This window comes from Halichoeres trimaculatus, unplaced genomic scaffold (genome assembly GCF_033239565.1).
Source record: "Halichoeres trimaculatus isolate MK-OKI-2021-1 unplaced genomic scaffold, fHalTri1.1 fHalTri1_scaffold_21, whole genome shotgun sequence".
NCBI classification, from domain to species: domain Eukaryota; kingdom Metazoa; phylum Chordata; class Actinopteri; order Labriformes; family Labridae; genus Halichoeres; species Halichoeres trimaculatus.
This window is the reverse complement of record NW_027437199.1, coordinates 9,086,389-9,107,474: the sequence shown is the minus strand read 5'-3', so window position 1 is coordinate 9,107,474 and position 21,086 is coordinate 9,086,389. Positions and strand designations below refer to the sequence as shown.

The following is a 21,086-nucleotide window of genomic DNA, read 5'->3' as shown; positions in this document are numbered from 1 at the left end:
CAGGTACCTTCCGCTCTGAGTTATTACGAGATCATTAGCAAACACAGCAAAGCTCTTTTGTCTTCCATTTTTTAAAGCCCACATTTACAGTGCCGTCAAAATCTAATATGGCGTTGATAAATCTCAACCATAACCTTATCCATAATAAATGCTGAAGGTATTCTCTGTCTAGACTGAACAGTCCAATGAACACATTAACCTAAGATATGAGGGTCATTAAATTAACTCCGCTCTCCTAACGGCTGTTTTTGTCTGACTTTCCATCAGCAGCGTCTCACTCAAAGCAGCCTGTGCTGAGCTCTGATTGGCTGCATTGGCTTATACCTGTTGGGATTCATCAACTTTATCACTTCATTACTTCACATTCAGAGAATGTTGTACAGATTTAATAGCGAAGCACAAGTGCTTTGTTCAATTTAGAGAAGTTCTGATCTGCAGTTCAGAGGTCAATGCTTATATTAAGACTGTTTGCAACATAGACGACATGACTGCTCCATTAAAGTAAAGCCAAAACATCAAGAGCTGCCTCATCTGCCAAAAATTTCAAACACATGTTGAGAAGATTTCAATGTTTTTCTATCAGGATGATGACGTGTTTGCACCACGACTGTTTCAAGCTTGACGTTTAGAAGTGCACTTCAGACTTCATTGGCTGAGCCCTAGAGTTCCTAATTGACGTCACTAGGAAATTGATCGAGTGAAGGAAGCTGTAAGAGCTCAATATGTTATTACAGAGACTTGCACAGCATAAATATAATCGTGACCTGTGTGACACCATGTTGCTCCCCCTAACAGCATTAGGATTTGTTTCTTTTTACTGTTTTTACTTCCCTAAAATCCAAGCTGACCCCAACAACCTGATTTTCATGAGATCAACTCTAGCAACACAGACTGGATGAGAAGCAGATAAAAAAGTGTTTTTTAATTTTTTAAATCTAGCCTTAAAATATTGATAATTATGAAAAATTAAACATGTCTGTGCAAACAAAAAGTGACAGAAGATAACTTGATTTATGGAGATTAAGTCAGAGGAGTAGAGCCGCTGCTCTTTTGCATCAGAAGCAGTCAGATGAGGTGGTTTGGGCATTTGACAGGGATGCCTCCTGGACGCCTCCCCAGGGCAGACCCAGAGCTTCGTGGAGGGATTTATATCCTTTAGTTGTGACAGAAAAAGCCAACTGGAAGACTTGCAAATTATATTATAGATTTTCTTGACTAATAACCAGGAAATAATTCGGAATCAGCATCTGCAGCCACTTGCGGGTTTATTTAGGACATGATACACAGTTTACATCTCTGAAAAAACCTAGACAGACCCCATCTGTACCCTGAGAAACTGACCTCTGCTGGCTTGTCTGCCACAACACCTTCTAGCCTGAGAACACCTTGGGGTCCCCAAGGAGGAGTGAGGAAATGCTGCAGGGGAGAGGGAGGTTTAGGTCAACTTGCTTAGACGTGGATTCGGGATAATCTCTGTTAATCTACTGACAAGCAACATTTTTGTCGTTTAAAATGACATCTTGCCTGCTTGACTAAAAGATGCATACCAGCCTCAAAAAGTCTGCAAGAGATCCCTGACACATAAAACAATCTGACTGTGGGACAGCCTGAAGTCCAAGTAGACTTAGCAGGAACTTGAAGACCTCAAAGTCTATGAGAAAGATGGAAGGCATAACAGGTCTCCAAAAGAGAAGCCAAAGCAGTGAAAACTCCAAACTGACCAGCTGCAGTGTAGGAAATAAAATCCTCGTTGAAACGTGGGGAAAAAGGCTTAACTTCAATCAAAAAGTGATATTAAACAATTTTATTCCTGCGAGGGTTTCTGGCTAGAAAAATAACTTCCAATAGAGTAGTCCTCTTTACGTTTATTGATTTGCTGTCAGAAGTTTGGTTTTAATTAATTATTTGAGGCTATAATATGAGTTATGATGCAGTGTTAACAGAGTCAGTTACCAGAGTTATCTTTATATGCTAAGATTTGGTTTAATATTTGCAGCTCTGCCTTGCTTTAAAAGGTCTGCAAGAAAAGCATATGGATGTTTATTTTTTTTTACCGGGCTTCAATGTAAAGGTTTTATCCTTGCAAAGATGAGCAATTTCATGAAGCATGGTGCTTGTTATCATGGGATAATGAAACCTGAGGTATTGTCAAAGCCATATTTGCACACGTTGCCTAGTTTTCTTCCCTTTTTTACATTCCACTGATTTTGTTTGGTTTTCTAATCCGACAAGAGTCTCCTGACTTCCCACTCGGCCTCGATTGTCTCTTCTCCTCTTAGCTTGTAGCAGAGCCGTAGAGCAGATGGAGCTTAGTGAGAGTGAGTCAGTGCTGCTGCAGAAACATCTGTGAAATGACTGCGAAGGTGACATATACACTCATCCAGCCCTTAAGTTACAAAATGGCATCTGTCCGTCTCCCGCAGTTGTAAACTATCGTGTTTAAAGTGAAGGAAGGATTTCAGAATTCAATCAAAGAAGATGGAAGATGGAACGACATGAGAGGGTGCAGGATGGATTCAGGATCTGAACACCTGCTGTGTTTTGTTTGAGGACGTCCTTCACATGAAGACATGTTTGATTTCAGAGATGTGATGTCAAATATTTAGGATGAAAAGATTTCCACCGCCTGGTTTCACCCACCCAGAGTCTGTGTGAATCTCTGTGGGCTTCTTTTAAGGTGGCTGATGCCTGCCATGTTTGAAGGGAGAAAAGCACACCTTGTGTGTTCTTAAGTTTTCCTCAAAACTTCAAAATCACACATCGAATCATTTCCCTAGGGTCAATATTTTGTACGCCAAGTTGTGTCTCGTGTTGATAAAACAGAAAACCAAATGCTGCTCTGTCTCTACATGATTAAAAATAATCATTGATCAAAAATAATCAAGACTGCCTTAAAATGTTCCATATTTGATTTCTGTCCTCTATCATTCTCCCTCAGAGAGAAGTCGTGTCGTCCACTCGTCTGGCTGTCATCCCCCCTGCCTTCAGCACCCGGACCCTGCCAGCACAGGCCACCGAGTACGCCTTCGCCTTCATCCAGATCCCACAGGACGTAAGTGCAGAGCTGAGATATGTCTCGCAACCAAGAGGCTCAAAATTAACTTTGAGATATCAACTTCTTTACTCTCGCTTTGCTGCCAGCTTCTCCGAAGTTGACTTTTTTTTTTTTTTTTCTGGCGAGGCATGAGAAGTGTTTGGATGTCACTTGTGGCGCGAGGTGATAAAGTCTGAAGCTGACAGACGGGGTCGAGCCTTCTTGCGTCAATCCTTCTCATTCATAATGCATGTTCATACAGAGCGGGCAGAGAAATGACAAACATGAAGGCATTGATTTACTTGGTTGGAAAAACATGAGAATACGTGACATAGAAGCAGTGATCAGATAATCTTTACTATGTATCTTCAACAACCCAGACTGCACATCCTGCATTGAGCCTCAAACCATCCAGGTGCTTTATGTGTCTGTGTCTGTGCATATAAATGTCATCTAAGAGCAGAGCAGCAGTTAGTGTTTTTTTCATGCTGCAGTCCTAATCTTCTTCTTAGATTGGAGTGTGTTTACTCATCCTCTGGTGACCACTTATGTGAGTGATATTATTGTTTTGAGTATGTAAGGAGGTCAGCTTATTGGTCGCTTCTTGAGCTGGCAGCATACCGGAGAGTTTGTGGTGATAAAAATATGTTTGTTTTGGCGATAGGCGCGATGTTAAGCCTGGTTTTTAATTGCTTTTATAAGCAAGTGTGTTTGTTTGAAGGGTATTAGCTTCATTAGCATACAAAACCTGATGGATACAAACAAAGGAGATAGACTGAGTCAAAAATAGGTGGATATACAAATATATAGATAGAGACATATTGGCATATTTGGAAAAGTCTCAAAGGTCTCAAACTTACCATTTCATAAGCCGCGTTTCCACCAAGCAGACCGGTTCGGTTCATCTCGGTATGGCGCGCACTTTGAGGCGTTTCCTGGGACAGATCCCAAAAAAACCAAGACGAGCCGGCCTACTTTTTTGGGACCCTTCTGTATGGGTACCATACTGAACCGATCCGCTCTTGGAAGGTGGAGCAGCACACTGCAGACCTTTGATTGGTCAAAAGAATAATCACAAACCCAGACAGCGGCTGTAGTTTTCCTGGCGACACACAGACTTCTCTGAAACAAAGCTTGGTTGCACTTTTTAATGGAGAGCTACATGACAATCACAGAGAGGACGAAATGCTGCATGTCTTCCATCTGTGCTCTGTGTTTACTGTCTCGCATTTTTCTTCTTTGTTGGATTTAATAGCGGGGTAAGCAGCTACGGCGTCACGCTATTGTTTAACAGCTGAGGCTTTCAGCATCCAGCTTACACGCCGCCTACTACGAGAGGGCACAGTTTGCTGTGGAAACGCGATTGGGATCGGGCTTAACTGTACTAAACCGTCCAAAACCATACTGAACCGACTTGGACTGCTTGGTGGAAACGCGGCTATAAGGCCCGCCACTTAGTATCAATTTGTTGTAAAATCATGTTCATGGACCATTCTACTGTTGAGACCGAGGGAGGAAAACACAATTTTTTAGTTGACCCTGAACTTAGCATAATAACTACGTAAAACCAAGCGAGGAAAAAAAACAAATCATTGAAGAAAAGTGCTTGTGACTAGGGGTTTTCATGTCGTGGCAGACCTGTGCCCATTTTTTAGCTTGACCGGCAAACCCATCAAGGTCAACTAAAGAAGTCGCTGGTGGCAACTATGGTAGGGACGTCTTGTCCCACCTGCAGGTTAACTATCACAGGAGAAGGACCGGGGTAGAGTCAGTGTAGAAAATGGATGAATGTTCACCTTTGGGTTTCAGTGTTTGCTTAAAACAATCTGTTACATTCTTTTCAAGTAGATACGATTGCATTAAATTCAGATATTTTTGTTGATTGGTTAACGAAAAACTTACAAATATCTACATGTCTTCCTCATCTGATGTTCATACAACCAAAAAAAAAAAAAACACTAAATGTGTTGTATTTTTCAAACTTCAAGGTAAAGGTGTTCATCTCTTCATAAGTTCATTCCTAATGTGAGCACTGCACTGATTTTTACTGATCCCTTACTGTCAGCAGCAGTTTGAGGCTATAGATGAATTATACTGAGGTTATAGATAGAAATGAATGGATCATGCTGATTAACCTGTCGAGTATTAAAGCATTACACAGTGAAAGAAAGGTGTGAGTGTGTGTGTGTGTGTGTGTGTGTGGGAGGGAGCTGGTGGTGCCTGAATGCATGCTGTCACCTGTCTGATGAGTCAGTGTCTCCTGAAGGATGAAGTGGCCCATCTGTTGATCTAACCCTGGGGACAAAGGCATCACCTAGACTTTACAACACCACACCACACACCAAAACACACACACACACACACACACACACAGCTTTCCCACACACTGGAAGCTGACACGCACCTCCCACCTCTCCCACCCCCTCCCTCTCTGTCACTCTGCATCTGTCTCACCTCTTTCCCGCTCCTCTCTGTTTTCTCCTGGTTTTTTCCTTTCATGTGTTTCCCGTCTGTTTTATCTGGAGCATTTTTTCACCGCGTCTCTCACGCTGCTGACAGCACCGTGCCCCACTTGTTCTGCGTCTTTGCTGCTGCACAGAGGAAAGGTTGTTGCCTTTGTCTGGCAGTCTGTCACCTGATGCCCCTGCACAAAAAGGTCTACCCTCACAAGCAGAACCACATCAGAGTATTAACTCTTGGTGGTTTTGACACCAAAATCCTGCCTGTGGGACGCTGCTGCTTTCCAGCGTAGCTTCCATAAATGTTGCATAAAGTGACAAGATGGCGTTTTCTTGTTATGAAGAAAAACTTTCTTTTTACACTAAGTGTGTACAGAGTGTGCAAATGTCATCGCCATGACACCTGCAGCAGCCGCTTCATCAGAGCAAAAAACTGCCTGTACGATTTTTGCACAAGTGAAGTGAACTCACTGCCAGCTCTGTATTCTACCTGCTCAGCCAATTAAAGAAAGTAGTTTATGCCAAGAGTGCGCTCATAAAAAAGATGAACAACAAATAAATTCTGAAAGATAACACGCACTAACTCCTCCCTAATGGCTGTGCTTTATATAAACCTGACAATGAAAGGTTGCTCAACGCAACAAATAGCTTTAAGTAATATCATGGTATGGTGTGAAAAAAAAATCCAATAGCAACAAAAGGTTGTTGATTGAAGTAAAGGTTATTCTGCTCTACTCTTCATGATCACATTCAAACCTTTTCTTTTATTATCAAACCAATTTCACGTATTACGTCCAAGTTATGACTTTCTGAATTTCTCCTCAGCTCCGACCAGGAGTTTTTGATTAAAATTTAAATTTAGTCAGAGTAAATTTCCTCCAGTAAAGGTCACTTTCTCTCGTTAAGCCACATAGTGAGCGCGAGCACACCCTGTCTGGGTTGTAAAACTGGCCTGGGATTCTGTCAGCCAATCTGTGAGTTGGCTAAAGTTATATTTATATTTTATTAATGTTAGGCCCATAGGCTTTAACAAACTGTGTGGCGTTTCCTGAAGTCATGGTGTATAAAATGGACTTTTAATACTGTATTGATATTTAAAAAGTGAGCTGTGACAAAAATGTAAGTAAAAAATAGAGGTCTATTTCACAGACAAAAAGTGGACAAGTGCTTTCCAAAGGTGAAACATTCAGAAAAGAAATGAAAGAGAGAAAACAGGCAGTGTGAGAGTACAGTGCAGCTAAAGTCCCTGCCAGGGCTTTCCAAGTGATCCTGAAGACATCTTACTTCTTTATATACACAATCTGTATACATAATCCACAAGTTAAAATGAGATTATAGGATAAGTCTCAGAGCACTGGGCTGCGAATAGTTCGACGTATAGCCTGGTACTAAACTACAGAACAAACTGAGTTTACAAATTTATCTTGTTTCAAAAAATAGCGCTACATAAGTGTTGAAAAAAATATAACCTAATCGCTTTGCATCCTGGGAAAAGTGTCTTGAACAAAGAAAAGCAGAGTTAAAAAGAAGATCTGCTCCATGGCCATTTGCTTAGAAACAAATGAGTCTCGTCTTCACAACAGTGGGTGCAAGTGCTCATGGGAAATAATCTTTATCCAGGAGAACACTAGCTTTTCCCTTTCAGAAAAGATGAGCACTAAGTGAAGGAACAAACCCACCACTGCCTCTAGAGATAAGTCATCTACTACCTGCTACCTCGAGTCCTAAAGCCTGAAAACAGATGGCTGGCTAGAGCTGGAACATCTCTAGGGTTTTATTACATGAGCTCCTTTTTTTACTATAAATAAAACATGTGGTATCAAAGATATCAGGAAAGCCACGCACGGATCAGATCAGATCTTATTTTCCAGAAGATCGAACCTCCACCTGTCAGTTTGCCACACCCTCCACCATCAGCTCAATGCTGATTGTCCATCGTGGTGTAAATGATTGGCTTCAGCTCAGATTTTTCAGCTCTTCCAAATAAGTGAATGAAGCATCTCTACCTTGACTTTCCATGTAATTCAGTTGTGCTGATTATTTCAGTTGCGTTGGTTGTAAGTGCACCATTAGAGCCACAACACATTGGAGAGACTTAACAGTTAGCTCCATCGTCCAGCCCACATTGTCCATTGTATCCATTGGCAGCACAACTTGATGAACCCCATATGCAGCGGACCCAGCTTTCGTATATGCTCACTTCAGGTAGTGACAGAGCTGACTCAACAAAGGCCCATGACAGAGTCTGTAGTTGGACATAGAAATTATTGTTTGGACCGCTAACTTGTAATTTTTCTCCTCATCCAGGTCCACTGACTCATTCTGACTGCTTCTTCTGAGGTTTCCTTTACCCTCTTTAGCAAATTCTGTTGAAAGAAAACTGATTGGGCTTCAAACCCTCTACAACCTCCTTCTACTGCACAAACCCTCACTTTCATTGTTGTAGATCCACAATTGCACCTGAACATTGAACACAAAGAAAGTATAGATCTCCTCCTGAGAGAGCTCTTAAAATAAACTTCTACCCCTGACTGTAACTTATAAATGAGTGTTAACTACGTCACTTTCTGTTCATGAATGGAACTCATTTAGATTTCTGAATCATAATCTATCAAGGCAAAACCTTTGTACTGTGACATAATGAACACTAATGCACATAAAGAGATCTGCTTGTTTTCTTCAATGGAGACTTGTGAATAGAAACATTAGTATGCCAGAGAGGAAGTTCTCAAAAAGCAGCAGTAAAAATGAGCGATCGGAGTGACCCCCATTGAAACCCCCAAACAATACCCAGCTGCAGAACCTAATTATATAGATTTACAAGAAGTAAAAAGCAATTACTTAAACCGTCTTTAACATTGAAGCAGGTCTACTCTGCACATATGGTGGACAAGAGGGGGTCACTACGAGATGCTCATTAATCTTGTATTCCCCCCTCACTGGTGTCAAAGTATTCTTGTTTTGTAACTCCCTCTTCCTGCTTTTTTTTTTTACCTCTCCTCCTGTCATCTCTCCTTCTCTCTCGCGCCCTGAGCTCCCCTGCAGCGCCTCTGACAAGTTGACCAGGGGGACAAGCGTGGGACAAAGAAGGCCCTTAGTTTTGTGCATTGAACAAGCCTACCCTGCCCACACACACACACACACACACACACACACACACACACACACACACACACACACACACACACACACACACACACACACACACACACACACACGCGCACAGAAGAGACACAAACATACCCAAGGGCGGCTAGCTCGAAGGGGGTTGCCATGGAGACAAGACCAGGGCGAGAACGAAGGAAAGTGGAGAGATGGATGGTGTAGGGGAGGGATGGATGATGGCCAGAGACTGATTTTTTTTCTTTTGAGTGTCTCCCTTTCTCTGAAGACGCTGCTCTCTTGTTTTCTCTGAGGTCAGCAACACGTCACATGTAGCCTCCGATGTGTGTTCGAACAAACTTGAGCCTTTCAGGTGAGAAGAGGGAGAGGAAGTGAGGGAAAGTAAGGGAAGAATGAGCAGAACAAAGGAGAAAGGGATGGGGAGGAGGGATGGAGGTTAGAGTTTGAGCGTTAGTTCAGCAAGAAGAAAATCTCTTGAAGTGGTTAAGTAGATAATTGTTGTGCAACACGACAGACGGATTACCGAGTGAGTGATCGTGTAACAGTAATCGATTGGTGCGAGCGTGTTCTCACTCAGAGGATTGCTTTTTCCCCACTTCAATGTTTTCTCCTCCAATGGAAATCATATCAGGGTCATTCATGTGATTGTCTTCCATAAAAATCTGTAGGACAGGTATGTCCAAAATCAGGCTTGAGATTAATTTTTATGAAGCCCCCAGCTTTCAGCTTATATCAAAACTAAAACATATTAAGTACTGTCTCACAAATCTACATTTGGAGTAGAGACAGACCGATATGGATTATTCCAGGCCGAGACCATTATTTCTAGTCAAGGAGGCCGATAACCAAAATTTGAAGCCGATATTAGTTTGCAGTAAAAGTGCAAATATTTGTGTCAAAATTTTGAACAATTCAAACTCCAACACTTAACTTCATTCAAATACCTTTAAGCATGAGTTAAACAGCTCCCAGGCTAAGCAGCATGTTTTATACAGTTGAATGTAAACTTAAAAAAATAAATAGCTAAAATTTTCTACAGTAAATAAAGTTGTTGTTTTTTTTATTTCAATGTAACTGCAATAACTGTAATAACTGCACTGCTGATTGGCTATATCACAAGCCATGGCTCTGCTTGTAACCAATCAGATGGTACTGTGGGTGGGACAGTGCTGGGGACTGAGTAGTGACTGCAGACAGCAGAGCGGCTGCATCAGAGTCTAATTTCCCCAGAAAAATAGCCAGCAAAAAACTGCGTTTTTCTGAATGTTGGACCTGAAACCCAGATCTGAGAATACCCACTGGGGACGCCTCTAGGGACCTCACAGACGCACCCTAGAAGTTTTGGAGCCATGGGGCTACGTTTTGTGGCGTTACAGCCCATTTGGTGAAAAGTTAAAAACAGGCCTAATTTCCCCAGAAAAATAGCCAGCAAAAAACTGCGTGTTTCTGAAAGTCGGACCCAAAACTCTGAGAAAACCCACTGGGGATGCCTCTAGGGACCTCACAGACGCACCCTAGAAGTTTTGGAGCCATGGGGCTACGTTTTGTGGACTGATGGCCTATTTGGTGAAAGGCAAAAACAGGCCTAATTTCCTCCCAAAAATAGCCCACAAAAAAACTGCATTCTTCTGAAAGTTGGACCCGAAGCCTGGATCTGAGAAAACCCACTGGGGATGCTCCTAGGGATCTCACGGACGCACCCTTAAAAAAATAGCCCGCAAAAAACTGTGTTTTTCCAAAAGTTGGACACAGTTTTAAATTTTTTTATTGGCCGTCAGATTAAAAAAAAGGCAGGTGCCAATATGCCTCAAAACAACAAATATCAGCCCTGATAATTTGCCTGGCCTATAATCAGTCAGTCTCAAATTTGGAGTGCGCATAGGCTACTTGGATTAATCTAAAGCTCTGTATATTCTGCTTCAACTCAACAACTCTTACCACTGATGTCTTTAAATAAATGTATTTATCATGATGTTGAAATATGCTGTCCCATTCTCTGACCTTCCCTCACCTCTTCTCTCTTCTCTCTTCTCTGTCCTGTTCAAATGTCTTGCAGGAGGATGCCCGTGCAGACGTTGTGGACTGCATCGTGCGTGACATCCAGAACAGCCAGTGCCTGTTGAACGTGGAGTACTCCGGAGCTACCTGCCCACTTGTCACAATACAGTTTGGGGACACCAAGGACGACGTGGGCCTGGGTCTGGTGAAGGAGGGGTTGGTCATGGTGGACGTCCGCAAGGAGAAGCACCTGCAGAAGATGGTGAGTGAAGAAAGTGGAATAATTGGCTGGGTTTAAGTCCTAAAATCAGCTTCAGATTTAGAAGTCTGATGTGTTGTTTTTTCAACCAGACTGGGATGGTCATGTTTCAATAGACACCAAGTCTGTTCAGTTTTGTTTTATTAAATCTGTAGGTTGAGAAGTCACCAGATATCTGTTCTTCAATAAAAAGGACAAGCACTAAGTGGAGAAACCCATCCTGATATGCCCTCGCCCCAACATTTATGCTTCACATAACCTACCATAAAACCTCTGATGTCCTTCAACACCCGTTAACGAAGATAGAAGAGGAGAGATGAGCTGCGAGGGCCAGGGGTTTAGCTCATCCCCGCCGGGTTAGACTGTAAGCTCCCCTTACTCCCTTAACCTCTACTCTAATGAGGGAGGTGAGGTGAGGAAGAATTGAGATGTCAGAGGAAGAACAAGGAATGAATGGATGATCCAGGGAGGAAAGCTGTTTCAGGATAGCGCTTCCTTTTACTCACCCATTTTTATGAGGAAAAACAGGAGTCTTTTGACGTCGTATGAAGTTTCTCTCCTGGCGTGAAACCAATCCTGGAAAAAAAAAAAAGGTTAGACTCTCACAAAGAGTTGAGAAAATTCGGACTGCTCCTGGATGTTTTCCAACTGCATTAAAGGAAGGTCAGAGTTCTTCCTGTGTTAAAGAGAGACTTCATAGTTTAGGTCAGTTTGAGTCATTTTAGGTACATTTTGGATAGATTGTCCGGCCCACTCAAGCTTTTGTGTCCATGCCAAAATGCAAAATACGTGCCGAAAGAAAAGTAAGACACTTTCTCTACCTACGTCTTCTTGTTTCCGTGGTTCATGTGGTTCACAACAGATCAATACCTTTGCTAACTGTTATAAATAGACAATGACGTCCATCGATCAATGGTAGGAAGTGCTGCTTGAGTCTAAACACAGTAAATGTTGAGCATTCTCAGCGGTAAACAAGCCCCTTGTGTATCATTGAAATGTTGAGAGGTCCATGCCGCCTATGGCTTTCTGACAGTCCAATAATTACCACATTTTAAAGCCAGCATGCATCTACCCACTCATTCCCCCCTCAGTTTGTCATGTATGGATTGTTTTTGATAAGTGACAGCTCATCTCGCCTGTAGGTTTGGTAATTCGAACATAGTGGGACATAAAACCTCTCCTCGGTTGTCAGTCCGCAACCGCACAACATATATTTACACACCTCTACAATTTGCCACAAATGGCGGCCATTTTGTCAAACCGTGAAGCGTTGCTCATTTACTTTCCCCTCATTATGCTAATTCTCCCCACAGACTCCAAGCTGCTCTGTACAGGAAAGATAAAGAAAAATGGTGGATATTTATTCCTGCTGCAATTACAGCTTCCACACACCCTGGTATTAGTCACTCTGCTGTTTATTGAAAATTTCATACGCAGAAAGAAACAGAGTAATACGACCACAAGCATGTAGCTGTTCATGAACATGATGAAAATGAACATTCACAGAGGTGTGTGGTTGGTGGACATTCCTTAACACGATTTATTCCCTCACGTGGGGGCTCGTTTTTGTACACACTAAAGAGCAGCAATAAAAGCACTTCCCGCCTCCCAGTAAGTCAATAAAGCACTGTGCATCATTGTACGAGTGCTTTGACCTCTGACCTCCCGAGAGTAGCCAAAGACCATAATGCAGTCTCTGGGTAATGGACCCTATAGACAAGGGACAGCGATTAAACCCCTTCAGCCTAATAGCCTTACAGACCGCACAGATTTAGGTTTTTGTTTGATCGAATGGTTTCTCTTTAGTATTCAACAGCTGGGTCTCAGTATTGCCTTTTCCGTGCTGGTTACAGACGAATATTTAGATCAAGAGAGAGCTTAACAAGCTGAAAGTGTTGCCAATGTGCTTACAAGTGTGTTAAAATAAGCTGCAAAGCGTTTCTTGTAGTTAATTCCTCACATCAAGTCTGCGTCTCACATCCATGCTTGAAGCAGAGGAATCTTCCAGACCGCGTGAGCTCAGGGATCCCTTACCAATGGGGCGTGACCTGTGGGTAGAGCCAAGAGGCGTAAAGAGATGGCATTAACTCAGAGTTTCAACTTGCAGATTATGTCAGATTTTGTGAAAACTCTGCCTGGTAACAGTGAATCTTCACGAAACATCTTAACAACTCAGTCAAAAACATGAAATTACGATGAGTCACCACTTGCACTGGCTTTGACTTTCACCTTGGTGGGTCGAGACAGTTGTCACCATCAGTGCCACCTTGGTTTTCTAGTTCCACCTCACAGGCTGAGGTTGCAATTCTGCTTTTTTATAGAAAACATTTCAAGTCAGGATCCAATTTCTTGTCATCAATTGTCTGTCTGCCTTTGATATTGCTTTATAGTGTTCGATTCTGGAGTGGAAGCATTAATTTAATGAGCGACTTAATTGGACAATAGTCTGTAAACTGTCGAGCCATCCAGTTTGATGTCCCAGTCATTTTTTTCAGTCTGAAACTCCAACAATTCTCTCATCACAGCTTCTCACATTGGAGGATTTGCTTCTCTTCTTTGTCTCCATAATTGAATCTTTTATGCTCTGGACTCATGGTCAGACAAAATGACACAAAGTCACCTTGGACTCTGGGAAACCAGTCTGAACATTCTTATCAAACCGTTTTCCAGACGAGCTAAATTGAAAGAAGAAACACCTTCACTAGATTAAAGCAGAGCCTTTAATGGGCTTAGATTGAAGCCTCTTCTTTGTTATCAATGTGAAATTTTTTCTGTGTTTTTGGTACTTGTGACTTTACAGTGCAATCTGTTGTTGACTTTTTTTATTTGTTGACCCGGAGTTGTTTGTTTGCGAGGCACATCTCTGGCTCAAAGATTCATGAGGCGCCCTGCAGCTGCTGCTGGTGTGACAACAGAAAATGTTATCTCACCGGGGCAGCAGAGCCAAAAACTCTTCGAAGATACAACCTTTTGTTGACCTCTGAATCCGTGCCTGTAGTCTTCTCTTTTTTAGAAAGTTCCCCTTGAGCTTTTGATAGCGTAGTATCTAGACTCTGGGTCTTTCTCTCTTCTCACTTGCCCAGACTATCAGCCGTCTTGAAGAATGGACTTTTGTCCCTCCTATCTGCTCCGTTTTAGCTCCATTCTTTATTCATTATCCATTCCAGGGGATTGGAACATGCTCATTGTAATCTGTACTCCAGTGTTAAGCATTGCATAACAGATGGGCTGTAACGTTCAATGTCACTTCAGCGACTATCAATAGTGAGTCATAAGTGCGCTGAAGGTTAACACCAGTCTTTGAGGATGGCATTGTCCCAAGAGAAGAAGAGCAGTGAGGGATATCCATCCATTTAGGGTTTTATCTCTTCTTCTTTCATGTGCATTTGCGCCCTAAGCCCTACATCCACTGGAGCCTACTATGCACGCCATATGGGCGCCCTATACAACCGTGTGGTGGATACCAAGGATAAACAGTCATTTTGAAAGTGTAGGCGAAAAGATGATCATATGGATGGCAGCTGCTGGATTCTGATTGGATGGAAGTGGTTTATTAAAAGAAAGGCAGGGGCAGAGGAAGTAGGTGGTGGGTGGAAGGACAGTAAGCTGCATCATGATTGATATGATGTACTTAGCGAGGGGGAACAGAGTGACCCGGAGGTGAGAATAGACGACAAAGCGTGGGATTAAAGTACAACTGCCCTTTTGTCCTACATAAAGGAATGACCCAAAAAGCCTAAGTCAGAGCGCTGTATGCATTTCATACTGTTGATATCCATTACAGCAAGAAGGCTGGATTTAAGGCTGGAGAATACACTTAAATCTGCCCTACAACCCCACAGCTGGACAGTATGTGACGTTTATAAGGCTTTAAATATTTAGATTATCACTCATTTGTGATGTTATAGCTTTAATGCCAGTGAGAGAAACAGAAGAGGGACATGGACGCAGTATTAAACATTTATGTAGATACAGATTATGTAGGTTAATTCTTTGTTGTAACAATGTTTCTTGGAAAAACTTGTGCTGTTTATTTACCTTTCATATAGGGCCACATCTGTAATAAACATGCATTTGTGGGATGAGTAACAGGACTTTGTAAGTGGGTTGTGCTTATTTTGCCATTGACTCTTGTTTGGTGAACTGATGTGCTGTTTACCCCACAAACCTATGTTTCTTTTAACATTTAAAAGGAAAATAACAGGAGCCCAAAGCTTTCCAACCATGTGAGATTTACTGCCAAGAAGAGTTGTTACAACAAAGAAACAACCTACATAACACAAAGTGCTAAGTTTATATTTTAATTTGGAAAAAAAAGCTTTAAAACATCATTTTAAAATCAGTTTAGAAGAAGGTTACATCTCTGTGAGAGTCTGTGCAAGAACATGGTTCGACATTCAGAATAATGTATCTTGAGGTAAAAAGAATTTGTTGATTTAGTTATCTATGAATGAGTGAATGGATGCTTCATTTCGAACATGTGTGCAAATAATGTAAGAAGTAGAGTGGAAAACAAAACAAAAGAAAACAAAAAAAAACTGAACAATAACAGACAAACCAGTGAGAATAATTAAAACTACAATAACAGTATGCACCTTAACATGTCCAAAAAGGAGTGGGATAAAGGAAAAGCTTATTTTAAAAGCCGCCCATTCTTTGCCACTCAGTTAAACTTACATATTTACATAATACATAATGAGTATTTACCAAAATAGAAAATAAATCGAGTAAATAACAACACATTATTAATTAAACACCTGATTTTTAAAGCCCTTCACAAAGTTAAAGTTAATGAGTTTCAGGGAACTGGTGGTCAAGGTTTGGCGCCTCTCGGGGGTCAGCCAGCTCTTGAACAGGTTTGAATCCAACCTGCGACGCTCTTTCACGCATTTTCCTGCTCTATCCACCGTCCTGTCCTCCCTAATCAAATGTATAACAAGCCTGACAAAATAACTCCTCAGAGAGGCTGGAGAGATCTGCGTAAAGAAGCCACAAGGCTGAAAAACCGATACTGGGTAGTTGGCTCATCGAGCCCTCAGGCAGCACTGCTTTTAAAAGAAATGACTCTGCAAACCATCAAATTCCATTTTTAGGAATTGTGCTTGAAATTTAGATGGTTCCATGGTATTTTAAGCTTTAGAGGATGGTAACTGTGTCACACAGTTTTTGACTCTCTCTACATCTCTCAAAAAACGTCTCTGGTTGTCTTTCAGAATCACATTACCCATCTCTTTGTTTCCCCCTCTGCTCCTCCGTTTTATTTGTCAGCACTCAGGCATTTTAAACCCAGATATAGAGCCTGAGATATCTGCAGAAATCAATTTGTAACAAAGTGGAGTGTGTTGGCATGTTCCCTAAGGGTGCAGGCCTGCTGTACTCTGTAGATTGTCAGGTACAATTGGCTGCAAGGATAGTGGCAGTCTGTGTCAATGCTATCATCATGTGAAGATCATAAATTAGCTGTTTGCAAGGCTCAACAATTACGTGTGCCCCAGATAGCCAGATTAGAGCAGTGTCAACCATGTCATTAGGTCTGATTGCTCGGCTGCCTGCTGCTATTCCTGAGTTGGGGAAAGGAAATTTGTTTTTCTCTTCATTATATCATTGAGCAAATGCGTGAATAAGAGCGCATTGATTTTCTCCATCACGAAAAATGGGAATGAAAGTAAGTGTGGAGTTGAATCAATAAGGGCTCAGCAAGAACAGAGATAACTGATAATAACAGAAGCAAACTTCATTAAAACCTGGAGGATCACTCATCATTTCAGGGTGGTTTTATTCAAGTGTTATTACTTAAACTGTTAGCAGCTGCAGAGCATCATTAAACCACCTCTTAAAGCCCTTTTTATTGACTAGCTTTTGTAAAATGTTGTTTTTTTATGCATTTCTTTATATTCAGATCCTTTTAAATGTTTTTTCCTTCTTCTCTTAATGTCCTCAGCTTTCATCATATTTCTGTCTGCATCCCTTCACTGTGGTTTTACAGCTTTGTCTTCCTGCTCTAACTTTATCTTAATTGCACCACTTTGGTTTATCTTTGTTTGACTTTTTATTTCTTACTTTTATTCATACTTTATTCTGCTGTCAGAGTCACCCAATGAACCATTTGGAAAGTTTGGTCCTCAAACAAGAACTATTATTTAGAGTCACTTCGGAAAGACAACTATCTGTCAGTGTTGGATACTTAACATAAGATGTTTATTAGTTTAATGTTGTCATTAACCCATTTAGACCAGATGCAACATTTATTCCTATACACCTTTATGTGCATTAATCCCATTTTAAACCAGATTGACATGTAGATCATTTTAGATAGTGTCATAAACATAAAAATTAATGCAAAATTTTCACCCCCTCTGCATGAATCTAAAAACTCTTAAAGTAATGCATTAGGGGTGGGTACCTTTCACATTTAAAACAATACGGTACCGATGCATGGTACCTGGCAATCAGTATTGGTACTGAACGGTACATATTTTGTGTACAATTTTGTTTTTATGTGGTCAAAGCTATCAATTTGTTTTATAATAAAATGTTTTTTTTTCCAACTTAACATAGTTATTCTTCAATATTTAGCCTTACAAAGCTGTGTTCATGCACAGCATGGAAAATCGCCTTTTCGTTCAGTCCCTCTCAGTCATAAGGATGCATTTAGGTTCCTAAACATTGGTACCTTTTGATTTTTTGTTAATATGTACCTGGTACTTTGACAGAATTTGATCAGTACCTATAAAAGTACCTCATTCGGTACCCATCCCAACATATGCATGTCATTTCCTCCATATTTCAGTGAATCACAGCATGTTTTGTGAGTCAAGTGTCTTGAGAATGATGACAGTGTTTGAAAGGACTACCACATCCAACCTTATAGGTTAAACTTTTATTCATACTGTAAAAAGTGCAAATTTTGCATCCAGTCTAACTGGGTTAACAAGAAGATGAGGAATCTAAAATGTGAGGGGTGGCCTTTCAGACACTTAAAATCCATGAAATTGTCACCATTGGCTGTCAAGTCTCTAAAAATCTTTTTTTTTTTTTTTTATGATTTCAACCCATCAGTGACAAAAACAATACCTGTGGTTGGGGTGACGTTTGTTTAATAAATGCTGTTGTTTTGGAACTGACTTAACATTGATTGAATGCAGCAAGGCAAACTTTAAGAGACATTCAGTAAGACTGTCCAACGTGTACCTGTCATTGCATGTGCATTTGGGTAAAGGTGCAGTTCAGTCTTTGTGTTGTGTCCATATCTCTTGATTGAAGCATGTTCAGTAAGCTAACGTGTGCTTGTTGACATCCAGTTATTATTGCAGAGCTACAGTTCCAACTATAGTTAAAGACTGTTACAGCTCAGACACATTTAAACAGAAATGTAGGTGTAGAAATATAAGAAAAATCATTATTTTTTTCTGCCAATCACTAAGTTAACTTACTGCACTCCTCTGTGCGTACAAGCCTCCTTTTTATCACATCACTTTCAGAGTCCATCTCTGACCTAAGACTCTCACTGACTTTATGCCTTCTCCACCTCAGGCGTTGCACTAAGCCGTCCTTAAATTGTCCTGGCACCATCAACCATCCACTGCTTGCATGGCTCGTCGCCACATTGGCACACTCTAACTCACAAAAACACACTTGCCTCTCTCCTCTGCTCTGTCTCCCTCTACCTCCACCCCTCTGGACATCCCCCTTCTTCTCACTCATTGTTTAGAGTCTGTCTTCCATTATTCCCCCGCCTCTTCACACATCACTCAAGTTTGTCCTCCTCTTCTTCCTCTCACCTCTTATCTCTGCTGTGCTCTCTTCTCCTTCTTTGTTTACTCACCCCTGTACTCTATATTCCTCTGTTCTATACTTGTCATTATTACTTTTTCACACACTCTCCTTGTGTTCTTTGTTTTAACCTCCTCTGCTCCAGTTACCCACACTGAGCTTGAGCGCACCATGTAAACGACTCATTCCGCTTTCTGCGCACGCTAATCTGCATATTGTCTTTCAGCGATATGTCATGATGAACAGTAATCCCCAGGAGTTAAAGTGAAGAGGCACTCAGATCAGACCTGATGTTGGCCTCGTGATGAGCAGTGATTTAAAATGCTGTTATCTGCAATTATTTAGGACTTGTATCAGCTGATTCTGCCCTGTGAACCTACGAGCTGACAGTAATGCCTGTCTTTTATCCTTTCAAGTGGAGGCAGGGATACAGTGTAAATGTGTGTTTTATGGGCTTGTATTTAAAAGAAAAAAAGTTTGGGGCTTGACATGGAATTCGATACGCTGGAAATGATTCTTTCTATCTGATTGGTTACACAAGTTTTAAGCGCCTGCAGGAGCTCTCTTGACCAGAAAACCTCTTTTTTTGCCTTTTTGTGGCAGATGTAGCTGAAATGAGTCTGTCATGACAGCTCAATTGGAAGATTGCTGTGTGGTTAGAAGCACTATCTTTTGTGCTCGGCTGCTCCTCACCAATGTTTTCTGTCAGCAGCTGCCAAACGGCGTGACTGATTCCAGCTCTGTCAGGCCATCGGGCGCTCGGCGTCTCACCCAGTCACCTCCACTAACTGACACCGGCGCTCGCCCCCCAAAGTGCATTAGAGTTACAAGCTAATAACCTCCTGTTTGCTAATTACGAGTCAATTACAAACACGGAAGAGTTTGTCACTCCCTCGCCAGTACAATTATTATCAATCACGAACAGGGACGAGTCCCGCTGTATCGACCAACGCACAGTTTCCATTCAGACACGGATACAGAGGAACACCTTAGACTAATGTTTGTAAAGACATGCTTCAGATCTTTATCTGAAAGTTTCACTGCTGTGTGTGTGAGACTACAGGGGAAACAGCTGTGAGGGGGCTCCCAAGATGAGAGTCCTGGAATCCTTAATTACCCAGCAGCCCCCTGGGAAATGTGGTTTTATATATATTTTTTGCCTTTCATCTTCTTCCTCTGTATTGTTGCTGTACTCATCCTGAGGCCTCACTTTTCATGCATGAGTGTTGAGAAGAGGACTTTTAAGTAGCAGAAGAGCAGCTGAACATAAGATGCAGGTATTTTATGTTTTTTACACACGTTGCCTCATGGGTTGTGTAGTTTTCTTCAAGCTTGCAGGCAGAGTCTCCAGTGTTTAACGGTGTGGCGGTCACACTGCACAGTAATTGTGTTAATGGGGGTTGAAGCTGTAGATGAAGATGAAATGGGGAGCTTAGAAGTGTAGTCACACCTTAAGCTGCGTGTAGGAATCCATACAGGAAATCAGGAAAGAGGCTCTCACATGCGCGGGAAGCCTCCAGGGACGGGCTGTACCATTTATCAAAGTGCAATTGTGCCATTTGCTACACACTCTATAGGAAGGTGGATCATGTGACGCAGTCTGCTGCTGCCACGCTGTAAAGGCTCAGGGTTTGGACACTGATGATGTGCCTCATGGGAGTTTGAGTGTTTCCATACAGCAGGTTCTGTGCAACACAATGAGGCCACATGGGCAAACAATGTTTCATGTTGTAGCAGCTATGTTGTCACTTATGAGCCATCCCCAAGCAGAGAGGGCGGGCCAGAGGATGTGTGTGGGGAGTGCCACATGAGCTCTAACACACGCTCGGTTTCACGTGTAGATAGCTGGAAAAGGAAAAATACAAGGGTAGAGTCCAGAAAAATCTGTATACATGCCTATGACCATCTACAAAAGCTTTTCAAAGATTGCAGAGGATTATACACTCACTGGCCACTTTATTAGGTACACCTTGCTAGTACTGGGCTGAACCCCCTTTTGCCTTCAGAACTGCCTTAATCCTTTGTAGCATAGATTCAACAAGGTACTGGAAACATTCCTCAGAGTTTGGTCAATATTGACATGATAGCATCACACAGTTGAGATTCTCTATGATGAGAATCTCTCAAGGTTGGACGTGTTGTGTGTTCAGAGATGCTCTTCTGCAGACCTCGGTTGTAACCAGTGGTTATTTGAGTTACTGTTGTCTTTCTATCAGCTCAAACCAGTCTGTCCATTCTCCTCTAACCTCTGGCATCAACAAGACATTTTGTCCCACAGAACTGCCGCTCACTGGGTAGTTTCTCTTTTTGGGACCATTCTCTGTAAACACTAGAGATGGTTGTGGGTTAAAATCCCACTAGATCAGCAGTTTCTGAAATACTCAGACCAACAACCATGCCTCGTTCAAAGTCTCTTGAATCACCTTTCTTCCCCATTCTG

The 21,086-nt window shown here is 41.7% G+C and overlaps 1 protein-coding gene across 1 annotated transcript in view; it reads left to right on the top strand.

Moving 5' to 3' along the window:
* The window catches only part of snd1 (staphylococcal nuclease and tudor domain containing 1), a 229,525-nt gene that overhangs the window by 197,364 nt on the left and 11,075 nt on the right, over positions 1 to 21,086 (top strand). The window contains exons 21-22 of the mRNA XM_074698290.1: positions 2,939 to 3,052; positions 10,673 to 10,876. Coding sequence (XP_074554391.1) covers positions 2,939 to 3,052; positions 10,673 to 10,876 — 318 coding nt within the window. The remainder of the gene's footprint in view (positions 1 to 2,938; positions 3,053 to 10,672; positions 10,877 to 21,086) is intronic.